We start from the raw sequence: 14,954 nt of genomic DNA, 5'->3' as shown, positions 1-14,954 counted from the left end.
AGGGGAACAGTATCAAGTAACTTGGACTAATTAGAACTCGACCTTTTGAACAGTCCCCTCCACCGCGGAAACCCAAGGTGCTCGGTACTTGGTAAAGAGCTCCATGCCAGGTTTGCTGTCTTCCATGAACTTGGGGTCATCAATAGTTCCCACCTGAACGACCGCCATGCCAGTAAATTCTTTGCTATCGGCTGTTTTGTAAATCGTGCCTCCACAATTTCCGCAAAAATGCACTGTCAGGTTCATGCCAGTCTCATGACGTTGAGTGCATGTCTTTTCCGTGTCAGGGGGTGAAATGACCTTCAAGTTGTCTTGAGGGATCATGATATTGACTGTGTGAGTGCCCCCACTAACTTTGCGACAAGAGAGACAGTGGCAAAGTGCCTACTAGTCGTCAGTGCTTTGTTGATAATTTAGAGTTGGATGTAGGGTTCATACAAGTCCTTGCCCCTCTCCTGTAAATTCATATTTCAGTTCACCGCAGATACACGAGCCTGATGGCATCTCGAAATTGAAACGTTAGTTCTTCTCTTTTTTCAGTAGCAGCTTCAGCCTGAATGGGGTTTATGGAGAGCTGTTAGAATTTTTGGGAGGCTTGCTACTATTTAAGATCCGACGAATACACTAAGCGCAACATCATCATTGACTAGTAGAGCACCCGCTTTTACAATATCCTGCAAATCATATGACTCCTTCGGGTCATTTTCCAGGAATTTCTTCTCTTTTTCCTCTCGAACTTTAGTTCCGGGAGGGAGGCCAACCATCTTCTCGAGCAGGCGAGAATACGAGTGATGTGTAGTGGTGGAGTTAACGTGGCAAAGTCTAGCTTCGCTCATGACATCCACGGTTGAGATACTGCAGCTCTAAATTAACTTCCACAGAACGACCTCGATCTAAATCTGGATTACTCCTAAGCAGCCACCAGAGCCTAGACTCATTTCCGCAGCAACGGGGCATTTCAGTGGATTGCTGCTCTCTCGAATACGTTTGTCGATAGTACAAAGAGATCTGGCATCTCAAATCGGAACCGATCCACGTTTCCGTGCCTATGTATTTAATTTCCTCATTTCATTTATTCACCTGCTGCCAGACTCCTTGCGCCGTTAATATTTCCTCAACGATGCGGCAAAACTCTGAACTAAACTGCAATGAGTCCTTCCACTCATCAAGCACGGCTTCTTCGCCGTCCCTCGCCCCAAGAAGACCTCCCGCGATGGCAGCGTTTGTATCAGTATCCATACCAACCCGGACAATATCAACAAGGACTTGATCGAGTCTCCGCTCATCCAGGACAGCAGCGACAGCGAGAGTCAGCGAATCAAGTACGAATCCGCTACATGGACCCATAATCCCAATCTTCCTGGGCCCTTTATTAGCCAACTCTTCCAGGGCAATTCTGCGCCCGAGCTTCATAGCAGTATGGACAGGTCCATCGAGATTGCCACGTTCAAGTGAGACGGCCACACGTTCACCTGCAGACACGGCATCCTCAACAGACATCTCGTGCACGACAAGCGAGGACACGATTGTATTATAGGCAGCACATGCAATAGTACATCGGTAATCATTATGCGTGATGGAGCTTATCGCTTGACTCTCCTTAATAAGCAATTCTGGATCGGTCTGGAAGAGCCCAGTAGCGATACAACGCATTAGACTGCCGTTACCTGCACTGCCCTGGCCAGCACCAGAAGAATAAGGATCACGCGAAGAAGCAAATGAGGATAATGCCTTTCTTGTTGCACCACCGATATCACGAGGTAGGGTACCAGGTCTTCGACCAGGCCAACGTCCTTGATACCACCCAAGACAGTGCTCAGCGGCTTTTATCACAACGTCATCCCCATTGATGATAGCATCGCGGTAAGCGAGCAGAATGGCGCGGGTAAGGTCAGTGTCGTCTGTTGCGGCTCCAGGAGCCCAAGAGAGAAACCCACCGCCAGTAAGAGTTCGAGGGAATGCCGCGTTGGGGCCTGGGAAGCGTGAGCGAATGAGTGTATGAGGTTTAAATTCGAGTGGTGCCCCAAGAGCATCCCCTGCATGCAGGGCGAGTAAAGCGCCAATGGTACGAGAGGACCGAGATGGAGACATGTCTTACTTCGTTCATCCAAAGCTTTGATAGTGCTAGAAAGCCCTATCTACTTGATAAATCTAGAGATACCAATCTTGGCTAGTGGGAGAGATTGTTTATAAGCAATCTCTCACACTAAATTGTGACATCTACACCTGTTCAACACCGTGACGTGTGTGGTGGCTGTGAGATATACTTGCACAGGGCTGTGTAAGTCTATGCTGGGGGCGAAAACCTTTGGATTTGGAAACTATCATGATGCGCAAAACTTAGAGGGCCAGCCCTTCTATAGTGTACAAATTTGTCATAGTACTATCTACTGTGACAGTAAATCTACAACGGTAATTACCTGGCCAGTTCGGAGAAATTATGAATACGTATACACTAAAGAACATAGTATGATCTTAAGACTACCTAGTTTACTAGGTAGTATGCCAAATGTGTTGAAAAATTAGTAATAATTTGAACATTGACCTATAGCCTGGGCAGGCATTATAAACTAGGAAGCCATATTTGATAGCATATATTTTTACCGCCTCAACCAAGGCTTGCTAGGGATTGACATTGACCACATACAAATATGTGGCCAAAAAAATTAAAACTGAACAAAAACAAAAACATACAACAGCAGGGATTCGCATGTGGTCACCCACCATACTACTAACCTGCCGGCGTGTGGCTTAAGTACGGCTGAGCGGACGGGAAGCCCTGTTCTCCACACCCTATGGTCGTATGTGTCAGTTTAGAAGTAGATCAAGGCTAATTTGACCATGGATCATGCGCATTAGACAGAATGAGAACTGATGGGAAGAGCGCGAATCATATTATGGCATAAAATAATATTGAACAAGGCCGGCATTGTCTAGTGATAGTGCTTGACAATTATCCTGAGAAGAGTTGTTTTGGACGAGTGTTATACATAGTACTAGCGAAAAGTGAAGTCGGCATAGCCCGTCAGCCCCGTCCCGCCCCGCCCCGCCCCGCCCACGGGGTTCGCTGAGTTGTGCCCGGTACTTTCTACTTTCTCCGACTACAATACATACAATACACTCTCTTTTACATCCCCTAGTCCTACCTACGCACACGTATGTGAATTTCGGAAAAAATCCAGGGATCATGGATTCCACAACTTCTAGAAAACCTTCCAGAAGCTGTGCAAATTGCCGAGCCGTGAAACGACGGGTATGTCTGAATGCTGAAAGGTTCTATGGCGACGCATCGACAAGGATAAATCCTTCTGACTTCCAATAGTGTGATGAAAAGCGTCCTCATTGCGGACAATGTGTCCGCTTACGCCAGGAATGCTTTGGATACAGAGACAAATGGGAACTCGTCTTTCGCGACCAGACCAAGCAAACCATACAACGTACCCAACAGCTTAGGATCTTGAAGATAAACGAGCCTAGTCGCAGCCCTCTATCAACCCAATACCGAGATGAATCAAAACAACCAACCTTATTGCAGACCGTTCCCTCTGGTATAATGGTCAGCAGCCAAATCTTTTCTTCTTATCTTGATCATTATTTCCCTCGCAAGGTTAAAGCAACCTGCGTGGTGAATTTGACATATCCTATTATATCGTCCATCTATATGGTACCTCAAAAAAGTCTGATGCTTCAAAAAACCACTGCCGCACTTTCATGCGTTTTCCTCGGTAAGATCCACAAAGATGAACCTATTCTACGATATGGGATTGGGCTTTACAATGAGGCAATCTGTGGATTGTCAAAGACACTCAGTCGCAAGGATTATACCCCTGATCTTATTTATACATGCGCTCTTTTTGAGCAGATTGAGGTGAGAAATATACTTGTCTTTGTCCAATCAACGCAAAAGTCACTTACAAATATAAAGAGCCATTACTGCCCGGACTCGCTTGATAAATTACACGCACATATTGATGGACTGAGCGCGATTATGAGACTATACCACCCTAAAAAGGATGACTCTCATATTATAGCTCTAATTTATGGTCAACATCAAAAATTGAGAGTGGTAAGAGACAGAGCCCTTTCGCAAATTAGCGTATCTCTGATATACAGACAGTCTGATGGTAAATGAATGTTCTAGCTTCTCTCAAGACTTATGCGTCTTTCCGAGCCAGTAGTTCAGTGGCTCAGAGAGCCTGGCGAAGGATTGTTATACGAATTGATCCAGCTTCTTACAGACATGTCATGTTTTGCTGCTGCTGTTGATAACGCTCATAATCTTGGTCCTCAAGCCCGTCGATCACTGTTAGATGATTGTCTGGCATTGGAAAAACGCCATCTGGAATTCTATACCAAGATCAGTCGAAATGGCACTTACGAAGATCCTCCTACATATAACCATGGAGAAATCAAAACAGGACTTGCCACAGATGGTCTTTTTGGTCCAGCCTACAAATTCCTTTCAGTTGGAGAAGCCAATTTGCACATGGTCATTTGGACCTCCCTATCTCTTCTCTATCCAATTATATACCAGGCTTATACTCTAACAGAGACTGATCACGAGCCAAAAATCTTGCGTGTTGACAGTCAATCTCCTCGGGATGTGGCACGTCAACTTTCCACATTCAATGTCAGCAAGGCAGTCAGATGTATTCCGTACTGTACGCAAGAAGACTTGCATTCGTGGGCTCTCATCTATTGCATCTTTCCAACCATCCAGGCAACACGAGTATTCAGTCAAGCTAGGGATTGGAAACGATTTCTTTGGGCGTCAGAGGTTTTCCAGTATATTGCACTTTCAGGATTCGACTTTGCTGCTCGGTATCATGATTTATGTCGCTTTTATTGGTTTAATCCCTCTGTATATGGCACTAGTAGCTCCTACAGACTTCCGGATCCTAACGGAATAAACGGGGGGTAGCTTACCATGGATCCACTCAATAAGTCGAATGCAAGGCCATACGAACGGGAAAATCACGCTTTTATTGGCTGCTTATAATGGGCACGAGGAAATCGTGAAGCACTTCCTTGACAGCGCGAAGATTTGTACTGATGCCAGGGACACTGAGCATATCTCCACTCCTAGAGACTCTTAGGAGAGGACATGCTGGCATGGTGAAACGGCTCCTTTTTTATGGGGAGATGAATATTAACGGCGTCAGTCCCACTTTACTGGCTGGTCAGACAATTCTGCAAAAGCCACTTTACCAGACACCGATCGTACAGGTATCGTCCTGGAAGCAATGGCTTGCCAGGACAACACAACTGTCGCTGCGGCGAAAAGCTGTACTTTCTCAGGTGAAATCCCGAGTACGAAGATACGGACAAGCCTTTCGCTAGTTGACATAGGACAAAAGACTACCTCAATCATAAAAAATGTCATTTCTAGCATAATCCTCCACTTCGATTCCATTTATTTTAATTCCAGCCTATTCAGATAACAGATTTCATAGAACCCCTATTCGTCCGACCACTGACACAAAGCCATCAGAATTGATTCACATTAACGAAGTCCTCCATCATTCCGGAATACATAGATACCAGAATGAATGAACGAGGAAAACAAAGGAAAGCAGAAGACTGAAGGAACACACACTATGCAAAGAGATACTTCGCCGCATGTTCAACATGATCGTCGGCAAACGAAGCCATCGTATAATACGAGTGATCATAATCAGGCTGATACCGCACAGTCAATCCCTTCTCTTGTCCAACCTGCTTAGCCGCTGCCTCGAAGTTTTCCGGCAACAGTTGGCCCTGTTTGTAGAAGTTGTCGCCAGTGCCCTATATCCAGTATATCAGTATCGTAAATTCAGATGTAAGTACCCTCACAGACAACTTACCACATCAACAAGAATATCCAGAGGGCCGCCAGACCACTTCTTCAGTAACTCAGTGGCATCGTGCTCCTTCCACTTCTCCTGGTCGTCACCAAGATACCCAGTGAACGCCTTCTGGCCCCAGGGACAGTTGATAGGGTTCGTGATGGGCGCGAAGGCGGAGACAGACTTATATTTTCCTGGGTTACGGAGGAACTATTTCGATCAAGATTTAGCACGCAGTCGCGAAATGCATCGACTATCCATCCTCTCGGAGGTAAAGGCGTAGTCCAGGGCTGACGTGGTACATACCAAGGTAAGGGCACCATGGCCACCCATACTGTGACCAGTGATACTAACACGACTGGCATCTAACTGAGGGAAAGCAGCAAATACCGTCTGGGGTAATTCCTCCGTGACATAGCTGTACATATTATAGCCAGCGTTATACGGGGCCTTTGTAGCATCGACGTAGAAACCAGCACCAGTACCGAAATCATAAGCGTCATTCTCGCCTTCAATGTTCAGACCACCTGTTTAATTCAATATTAATATGCAATTCAGTCATTACTCATTTCTCGACTAGATAACGAGATTGATATTCATATTCATTCTTGTAGCAGGGGCTGACGCACGAGGACTGGTATCCGGGTAGAGTACCGCAATACCCTTCTTACTAGCACCATGCTGGAAAAAGCCCTTTTCGGAGCAATTATCCGCCGTGCAGGTTAGTCCGGAGAGGTAAATGAGGACGGGAACTTTTTGCGATTGTGCTTGAGGGGGTAGGTAGAGGTTGAAAGACATTTCACAGCGGGTGGTGGTGGCATTGTGACTTAATTTGAGAAGTTTGCCGCCGAAGGAGGCGATGGTTGCTTTCGTGGTGACTGACATGATGGAGAGTAGTCCAAGAAAAGTCAGGAAAAAAGGTCAAAAAGATAGGAATGGAAGTGGGAGAGGTGGAAGGAGAATAAATATGGGAAAAGAAAAGCAGAGAAGATCGGGAGTTGACGTTTGCGCGGGGGTTCTTTCTTGGTCCCGCATGAGGGGATCTCCACTTCGGACGGACCGGATGATATCAGGAAATGCGTGATATTAGGGGGTATTCAACAATATATTGACCCGGTATTTAGATTTTATAACATAGCAAGTCTACAAAATGGAAGCCATCGCTACTATTGAGAAAGTCCAATCAATTAGAATACCCTAACTCCGTGCAATGCTGTACTGCCAGTGCTAAATGATATCGGAACGCCTGCCGATGACCAAAAACGAATCCAGAGGCTGCCCACAGTGGAGAACTCGACAAAGCCATGATATATACGAAAAGGGTAACAGAATCCCATCATCAAGGTACTCATTTCAAAAACACAGGTACACCATAAACAACCGGCGCAGCACCATTCAGATACTTCAATACGCAAGAACTTCTCGCCCCAGCGATGGCACTGTCCAACCCAACATCATCATGCGATGCAGTTCCCAACAAACCCCAAGACTCGAACGCGGACGTGGAAAATCGATCAATATCTTTATCCGTGACATCCCATAATGTTGCCACGAGAGCCGGACTCCCCGCTTGAAGATAATTCATCGGTGTCCCATAAGGCTCGTACTCGCCCGCTTCCGTCAGCGTACCACTACTACATCCCATTAGGAAAGCAACAGCACATTTCGTCAATCGTTTCACAGTGCGACCGCGAATATACTGCGCGCCACTCCCGTGTCCAAAATACAGGAATAGATCCTTTGATTCGAGGGCTGTGCGGAACTCCTCTTCGGAGGGCTCACGCTTGCTTGTTCCAGTCCAGCTCTTTTGACTAGCCAGACCCTTTTCGAAGGTCTCTTGCGTGGTTTTCAGATCACCCGTTGGATTGAGGATGTAGGAACCTGATGATCGGTCTAGAATGGTACCGGATGCAGAGGGACGGAATTGAACGACGCGTTCGCGGAGACATTCTAATGACGGGACGCGGCAGACGGGATAGCCTTGTAAGCAGGGAATGGATTCCCACGGGAATAAATGGAGGGCTTTGTCTAGGACGAGCACCGTGTGGCTGGGAGGTTGAGAAGCAAGTTCATCCTTGGCAGCTTCGTGATATCCTCGCAAGGCATCCAAGGTGTCGACAACCATCATATCGAAGTCGATTTCATCATAAGCATTGCGTTCGCCTTGGAATTGGAGAATGTCGACCACGAAATAAAGTAGATCCATTAGCGTATCCTCAGGTTCTTCTTGTTGCTCGAGATCCCTAAGCCCGATGAATAATTCAAGGACATTCTGGTGGAGAGTGAGTCGAGGCGTTGCGGAAGCGGCCTTGTTCCCTTTCTGACGGGAGGGCAGATGTTTCTCGAGGATTCCCGAGAATGATACTGCAAAGCGAGACAATGCAGTACTATCTCGTGGAAGTGGCGAGAATACACCACGGAAGCCTCCAAACCAAACATTCTCAACATTCTGCAAAAGACTCTCCATCCGACGATCGAGAGCTTCCCGATTCTTCCACCATTCCTTCTTCATTTGCTTATCCGTCTGCAACTTAGCAGCGTGAGCACTTTCATTGGCCAACTTGATGAGTTCTTGCATTTCGCCCTTGCCATCTTCAAAAGTAAATTGTTCTTCCTCGTCATCTTCCGACCCTCTGCGTAGAGGAAGTCGCAGAAGAAATGGCGATCGGTTCTTCTGAAGGCGCGACACTACAAACTCAGTTTGATCCGCGCTGAGAGACAGGGAGAGGACATTCCAATTTTCAGGCAGAATGTCAATATAGCGCTCAGCAAAGTTGGAACAAATCTTCTCATCCATCTCCGTGGTCGATGGTGTCGATGTCGGCCAAAGCAGTGGATCTGCATAATCGACAAGCTTTCGATCGAAGTCGATAGCCATACGCTCACGGGCAAACGCACCAACACGACCAATTTCTACGCTATGCATTAGACTTTTCATCCTCGATGGAATACGATAAAGACCATGAAAACTTACCATTCATATTTGCGGGTGATTGGACCAAAGTCGTAGGATCCCCAGGGCTAGTTGCATGAGAAAGCATTGATATCCTACTCATGAGCCGAGAAGCAGCATGACTTTCGAGAGTAGAGCCCAGGACCGTAGCATCGGCAAATACACTGGTGAGACAGTCACTAGCTTTAGAAAGCATCATAGTGAAATCTTCACTTGCTTTCTGGCTTTTAACACGAGTTCCCTTTGCCGGGGCCCTAGTTCTCCTTGTGGCGGCGGGCTTCACTGCTGGTGCACTCGAATCTTCCCCCTTCGTCGGCGTTTTGAGAGAAGGAAGGGAAATTGTGGATTCCGGTAGGACGCAGTAGACTGCATGACTGGCGAATTTACGAATGGCATCTGCAAGAAGATGTTCGCTTTCTCCAATTTCTAGAGAAACCTTGCTTTCGCGGCCAGTTGCGAATTGTCGAGCCTCGGTGAGAGTGCGCGCCGAGCGATCGAAATCACGTAGGGCACGGAGACAGTCTGCCTGTTGTCGCAGTATATCACCTTTCAATCTCATCAAAGACTGTGACTGGACTTCAGATTCAGGGCGCGGTGTCTTGGGAGTCGGTGTTCTCCTGGTTGTTGTGGTAGCAGATGCCGCTGAGCTTGCTGATCGAGTTCGTCGGCCAGTTGCTGTCGCCGTTGAGGTGGGTGTTGCTGCTGCTTGGGCCCGACGAGTCGTCCGCACTTGCAACTTTTCCATTTTCTCCTCCAGTGCTGTCACATTTGGTGCTTCTTGGATACTAATAGTATCGGAGGAGATGATAGAGGTGACAATCTTATCAGCCTCCTGAAGCAATCGGAAGGCTTTCTCGTGTTTACCTTGCACCTTGTACAGGGAGGCGAGGGCCATCTGTAGAGAAACAGTCTCAATACTAGTTGGAAGTTGCATTGATGACTCTGATGCCGCAATGAGAAGTTCTTGACCCTCAACCAGATGCCCACCAATAGTCCTGTAGCAACCAAGCTGAGTCTGCGCAGCAACAAGTCGAACATTTGCATCAAGAGTCTTGTCAATCTTCAACGCCTGCTCTCCATAGTAAATGGCATCTTGGAAGAGACCATGATGAGCCGACAAGGTCGCGAGGTTCAACAAACAGGTATGATGCGAGCCAAGATGCGGCCAAAATGGGGCACCTTGTATATAGGTCGTTGAGGCATCCGGTGAAACCTCGTTCTGAGATAGGTCAAGCTTGGCAACTCCCTCAGCAACAGCATCCATATCAGAACTTTCAGCTGCAGGCAGCGACTTGTCCTTTTTCTTCTGAGCTAGACGCTCGACCTTCCCCCAGATCCGGCAATTAAGTCGAACAGAGAGTTTGGCAAAATACAGAGCGTTTGTCATTAACCCCTGCGCAGTCGAAAGTCGAGATTGGACAAAAGCAGCATCTGCAACCAGTCGCTCCCATGAGATCTTAGCAAGGACCGATAGACCAGTGAGCTCATCGGATTTCTGAGTTCGTTCATAAAGTGCCTTCGCCGCGTTAAATGTCGTCGAGGCTTTGCTGATATCTCCCAACTCAAGGAGATGTTCAACACGAGCCAATTTGAACGAAATCGTAGCTAGTGAGGAAACTTTGCGTTGAGAAAGATACTGCTCGCCGCGGGACAGAAGATTACCAGCCTTTCGACAGTGACCGAGCTGGCAGTGCTGCAGTACAAGACGAGACAGAATGATAATAGCATCTGAAAGATCACCAGATTTTTGAATCTCCGCGGCACGAAGAATAAGCTCCAGCGAATTGAGCTGGGCTTTCCAAAGCCCGTGTATTTCTGCATAGTCCACAAGAGCCTTGAGTTGAAGGACCCAGTACTCGGGATCATGGACGCAGCCGAGTAAAGACTCCCAATCGGTGCATTGTCGAATCATTGAGCTCCATGAGGCGAGCGCATCATCAAGTTCGCCCGCATCCATCTTGCCTCCATGAAAACCGATGATGACCTGCAGTGAGTTTGTCAAATGAGTAGCAAAAGGTGATAGGTCTTTGTCTTGGCAAATACGACCCACGCGCTCCAGATCCTGATTTGCTTCTTCCAATATTTTCTCGGTCATATCGGAATCCAAGGCGCTGGGATGCTCGAGGAGGAATCGGAGAACTGAAAGAATGAATCGACCATGGCGAACTGGGTGGGTATCAGGCGAGTAGATACCAAGAAGAGTGGATATAATCGAGCCAAGCATTGAGCGGAAACCATCTTCACTAGAAGAGTAGTTGTGGAGATCGAAGAGAAGGCTCATCTGCCATTCGAGAAGAAGTCCTCTTGCCTCCATAACGAGTTCGCTGTCATCATATATGAACGAAGACCTTGATCCCTTACTGCGGAGATTGACCTTCAACAATCCGGTAAGAACACGATTGAGCATGAAACCGGGACTTTGCGGATCCAATTTGGCTGAACCTGAAAGACTCCCGATATAGCTATCGTCAAGTTGTTCCAAGACACCCGTGTCAATATACTCGGCGATAGACTGACGAAAAGCCTTTTCAGCGTCGCCATTCATGTTCCCCTCCAGGTAGAGGTGAGCCGTCCTCTCGAATTTTAGCGCAGCAAAGGCTGTAGTCCTGTGAGATGGAGAACAGGTTGAGAGAAGCGAGGTTGAGTGTCGGAGGAGTGGGATTAGTTCGCGGTAGCCTTGTCCGGCTTCTTTTTCCTTAATATATCGAGACCAAAAAAGATTAGAGAGTTTCACGAGACCCATCCCAACACCGTCTATCAGAGCCTCGTCTATTTCTGGGTCAGTAGCGGCTTCAACGCTGGAGAGGAGCCGGTGTGCATCTGTCAAGATAGGAAGCATTTCTTCCCAAGGTGGGCGCTGTGTCATGATAGAGAGTTTCCCAACCGCAATGGCCGAGTCCACGGCAGCAAGTATGAAGCTCTTGGACATGGAGATACGATTCTTGAACATTTCCCTCTCTTTCTCCTCGGTATCTTCTGCTGGAGGTCGTCCGACATATCGCCGAAGAAATCGGAGGAAGGCTTGCAGATACTCTCTTATTTGACAGGCGACTTTATTTTTCTCGGAATCGCTCTTCAATTTCTTCGTCATCGCATCACCGAACCAAGCCAGGGCGAATTTCTTCAGTCGCGCAGCTTCAACGAGTAACTCGTCCAGATCTGCAGCGCTTCCTCTGAGCTGTAACCCGAGAGATTCAGTAGCTTCAGAAGTTGATTTTAAGGCTCCGTCAAGATACTTCGTCGAGCTTTTGAGCGCTTGAAAGTGTACCGAGGCAATCTTACACCGGACGGTAGCGAGAGAAAGGCTCTGAGATGTCGTAAATGGTGTAATGGCCTGTGAGAATAACTTCAAAGACTCATCAAAGCAGCCCGCATCCAGAGCAAGTTGGCCAAGAACCGTCACGATCCGCGCCCCGAGATTCAAATCTTTCCCGTCTAGAGACTTCTTTTTGACCTCAGCCATTGTCATTTGAATCCGAGAAATAGCCTTATAAACCGTCGAAAATTCTGATTTCTCAACACCCTTAGTGCGGTGAGAAAAGTTCCCGAGAAAACGAAGCAAAGGCTCAAACATTTCCTTCCCCTCATCGCAAACATGACCAGACACTTTCCATCCCAAAGATCGAATTTCGAGAGACAGCAATTGAAGCGTTAAATTTGTAAGTGGGTTGATGGAGTCTTTCGTCGAAGATTCTTCATTCGCTGACGTTTTCCCGGAGGACAATGATAGAACCGTATTAGACAAAAGTTGAAGTTGAATCGCAGCTTTATCACCGGACAAAGCACCAAGTTTCATCGCGGAAACGATAATCTGAGCCGGACTGCTAGACTCAGAAACTTGTAGCAAAGCACACAACTTTGTCATCGTTGAAACTCGCTTCTCCGCAACAAGTAACCTCATAACATTCGACTGATAAGAAACCAACAACCCATAAATAGACAAGTTATCTCCAAGATTCGAAATTCTCAAAAGATCACAAGTCTTCTCTTTAGACGAAGCCTCATCTGAATCAACTTTGCTCCCATTTTTCCCGTCAAGAAATGCCTGAATCCTCCTCTTTAACCCTCGAAGTTCTTTAATCGCCATATCATTAAGTCCCAAGGAAATCAACTTCCCCGCTAAAACGCATACCCCTTGCTCAAGCTGCATCGGCAGATCCTGCATCCCATCACTCTTCAAAGTCCGCAGCGTACAAAGTGCAAGTCTCGCACACTCTGCCGTAGAATATATCCCCGAGTCCACGGTAGTCGCACCACTCCTCCCAGATATACTGGAAGCCGTATCAGAGACAGGCACCCGTTTCGAGACCGGAACCTTAACCGCATCCGTAAGAGACTTTAACGTGCCATTAAAAACCTCTGTCGCAAGAACAAGTTTCTCCTGCATCGACAATCCACCCACATCCTGCTCAGCAATCGCGTGTATGGGATCGGCGGTCTTTGTTTTGGTCCTCGTCGTCCTCGTCCTCGTCGAGGTATTGGCTTCTTTACTTGATTTCGTAGACTTTCGAGCTTGTTTCTCGGTGACTGTACTGCTTCCGCGGAGGAGGGTTTGGAGGGATAAAACGGTTGAATCGGAACATGTTGTTGTGGACCGAATGGCTTGTTTAACAGACTCGCTGAGTGTGTTCATTGGTAAGACGGTTACCGCCATGCTGAATACTCTGAAATGTACAGCAAGACCGTCCTCATCGATTGAGGTGAAGTGAAGCTGAGACAGCTCTCGCGGCTCCTTTGAAAGTGTGATATCACCGCTGCACAACGCGCTGGATTGGCAGCGTGTGGACTCCAAAGAATCGCGCGTTGTCGGAGCAACAACAGAACCTAACTGTATATGGTTAGTCGTTCTATAGACACGAGAGGCGGTGTGCGATGGCAGAAACATTCAAGGTTCGTTTGTCCGCGGCGTTTCCGACTACTTCGAGCAGTCTTCCTCAATACATCCAAACCATGGCTATTCCATTTCGTTTACGGCCGGTTGGGCTGAGCCGGTCATTACTGTCGTCATCCAGACATTCGATTCTATCTACCCGGTGCTCAGGCCCATCACGAAATTATGCCACCTCGGACCGATTGCCAAAGATCGCAGACACATCAGTATGGACAGCGATGATACCACGATTTATCCGCCACCGAAAGCCACGCGAAACAAAGTCAAAGGAATGGAATCCAGCAACATTCTACATAATTATATTCACGCTCATCGGATCACAAGCCATTCGCATGTTGACATTGAAAAACGACTACGCGGCATACCGGCGCACAACGGATGCAAAGATCGAGTTATTGAAAGAGGTCATTGAGCGGGTGAAGAGTGGGGAGAAGGTTGATGTGGAGAAGTTATTGGGGACTGGCGATGAAGCGAGGGAGAAGGAATGGGAAGAGGGTATGTGTCTGCCACATTTATGAGGGATTTGAGATCAAGTGCTAATTTGATGGTAGTTTTGCGAGAGATTGAAGAGGAGGATTCGCTGTGGCATCGGAAGGATAAGAAGGATTCTGCTCAAGATCAGAAGGGTACGGATACTGAGGGTTCAAAGGTACAGGTAAAGGAGTCTGTAGCGACACCGAGTGCAGAGGAGACGAAGACCCAATCGCAGGGACCTCGGAAAACTAGATTCTTTTAGGGTTCTGCTCGGGGCCTCGTCTAGCATGTCTCGATTATGGGTTATTTCAGCCGGATTGAAGCGATCAATGTACTATTATTCCATACCGCCCTGGCCTTTCATGGACTACCTAAGGCGCTCAATGCCCAGGGTTGTCCATGATATGTCAAAGATACCCGCGTATCAGAATGAACGCGCCGAATGCAAGATTCATGTATATACTTGCGTTGAGCATACATCAATTGTCCCAATGGTAAATGAAAGATCAGCCTTGAACAGGAAGTCCGATTCTATCTGCTCTAGATCTAGTACTATACACAACTCATCGCATTGGCGAATGCTGTGCACGAGTCGAAAACCAAATACCACGCCCGCAGGCTATATAGAAAGTCAAAGCATGTAGGGAAGACCCATGGCAAACAACCCCATTCTATGACCTCGACACTTCCTTTCCAACTTCTATCTATTGTTGATACAATGCATACCGGTAGATACCAGCCCACGGGAGAATCACAAGGGGAGATCATCCAACTGGAGGACATCGCTCGTCCAATCCAATCATGTCAGATA

The 14,954-nt window shown here is 47.3% G+C and overlaps 6 protein-coding genes across 6 annotated transcripts; 2 read left to right on the top strand and 4 right to left on the bottom strand.

Moving 5' to 3' along the window:
• Positions 1 to 30: 30 nt before the first annotated feature.
• Positions 31 to 504, bottom strand: N7469_009304 (GFA family protein; the record flags this gene model as incomplete). Its single annotated transcript, XM_056648222.1, has 2 exons — positions 31 to 384; positions 439 to 504. The coding sequence occupies 2 exons, from the start codon at positions 502 to 504 to the stop codon at positions 31 to 33; spliced, it is 420 nt and encodes a 139-aa protein (XP_056497987.1).
• Positions 505 to 1,068: 564 nt separating this feature from the next.
• Positions 1,069 to 2,091, bottom strand: N7469_009303 (ADP-ribosylglycohydrolase family protein; the record flags this gene model as incomplete). Its single annotated transcript, XM_056648221.1, has 1 exon — positions 1,069 to 2,091. One exon carries the CDS (start codon positions 2,089 to 2,091, stop codon positions 1,069 to 1,071), a length of 1,023 nt encoding a protein of 340 aa, XP_056497986.1.
• A 1,096-nt stretch (positions 2,092 to 3,187) lies between these two features.
• On the top strand, positions 3,188 to 4,921 carry N7469_009302 (Zn(II)2Cys6 transcription factor domain-containing protein; the record flags this gene model as incomplete). Its single annotated transcript, XM_056648220.1, has 4 exons — positions 3,188 to 3,253; positions 3,323 to 3,868; positions 3,926 to 4,066; positions 4,142 to 4,921. 4 exons carry the CDS (start codon positions 3,188 to 3,190, stop codon positions 4,919 to 4,921), a joined length of 1,533 nt encoding a protein of 510 aa, XP_056497985.1.
• Positions 4,922 to 5,595: 674 nt separating this feature from the next.
• On the bottom strand, positions 5,596 to 6,710 carry N7469_009301 (S-formylglutathione hydrolase; the record flags this gene model as incomplete). Its single annotated transcript, XM_056648219.1, has 4 exons — positions 5,596 to 5,784; positions 5,844 to 6,035; positions 6,132 to 6,352; positions 6,455 to 6,710. 4 exons carry the CDS (start codon positions 6,708 to 6,710, stop codon positions 5,596 to 5,598), a joined length of 858 nt encoding a protein of 285 aa, XP_056497984.1.
• A 463-nt stretch (positions 6,711 to 7,173) lies between these two features.
• N7469_009300 (C50 family peptidase) lies at positions 7,174 to 13,432 on the bottom strand (the record flags this gene model as incomplete). The annotated part of the gene is made up of 2 exons (XM_056648218.1): positions 7,174 to 8,738; positions 8,800 to 13,432. 2 exons carry the CDS (start codon positions 13,430 to 13,432, stop codon positions 7,174 to 7,176), a joined length of 6,198 nt encoding a protein of 2,065 aa, XP_056497983.1.
• Positions 13,433 to 13,728: 296 nt separating this feature from the next.
• On the top strand, positions 13,729 to 14,405 carry N7469_009299 (DUF5321 domain-containing protein; the record flags this gene model as incomplete). Its single annotated transcript, XM_056648217.1, has 2 exons — positions 13,729 to 14,164; positions 14,221 to 14,405. The coding sequence occupies 2 exons, from the start codon at positions 13,729 to 13,731 to the stop codon at positions 14,403 to 14,405; spliced, it is 621 nt and encodes a 206-aa protein (XP_056497982.1).
• Between the last annotated feature and the right edge of the window lie 549 nt (positions 14,406 to 14,954).

The sequence above is a fragment of the Penicillium citrinum genome (genome assembly GCF_028827155.1).
Source record: "Penicillium citrinum strain IBT 23319 chromosome Unknown utg000008l:1.0-2707905.0:1.0-2709502.0, whole genome shotgun sequence".
Classification (NCBI taxonomy): Eukaryota; Fungi; Ascomycota; class Eurotiomycetes; order Eurotiales; family Aspergillaceae; genus Penicillium; species Penicillium citrinum.
This window is presented reverse-complemented; position numbering and strand designations above follow the sequence as displayed.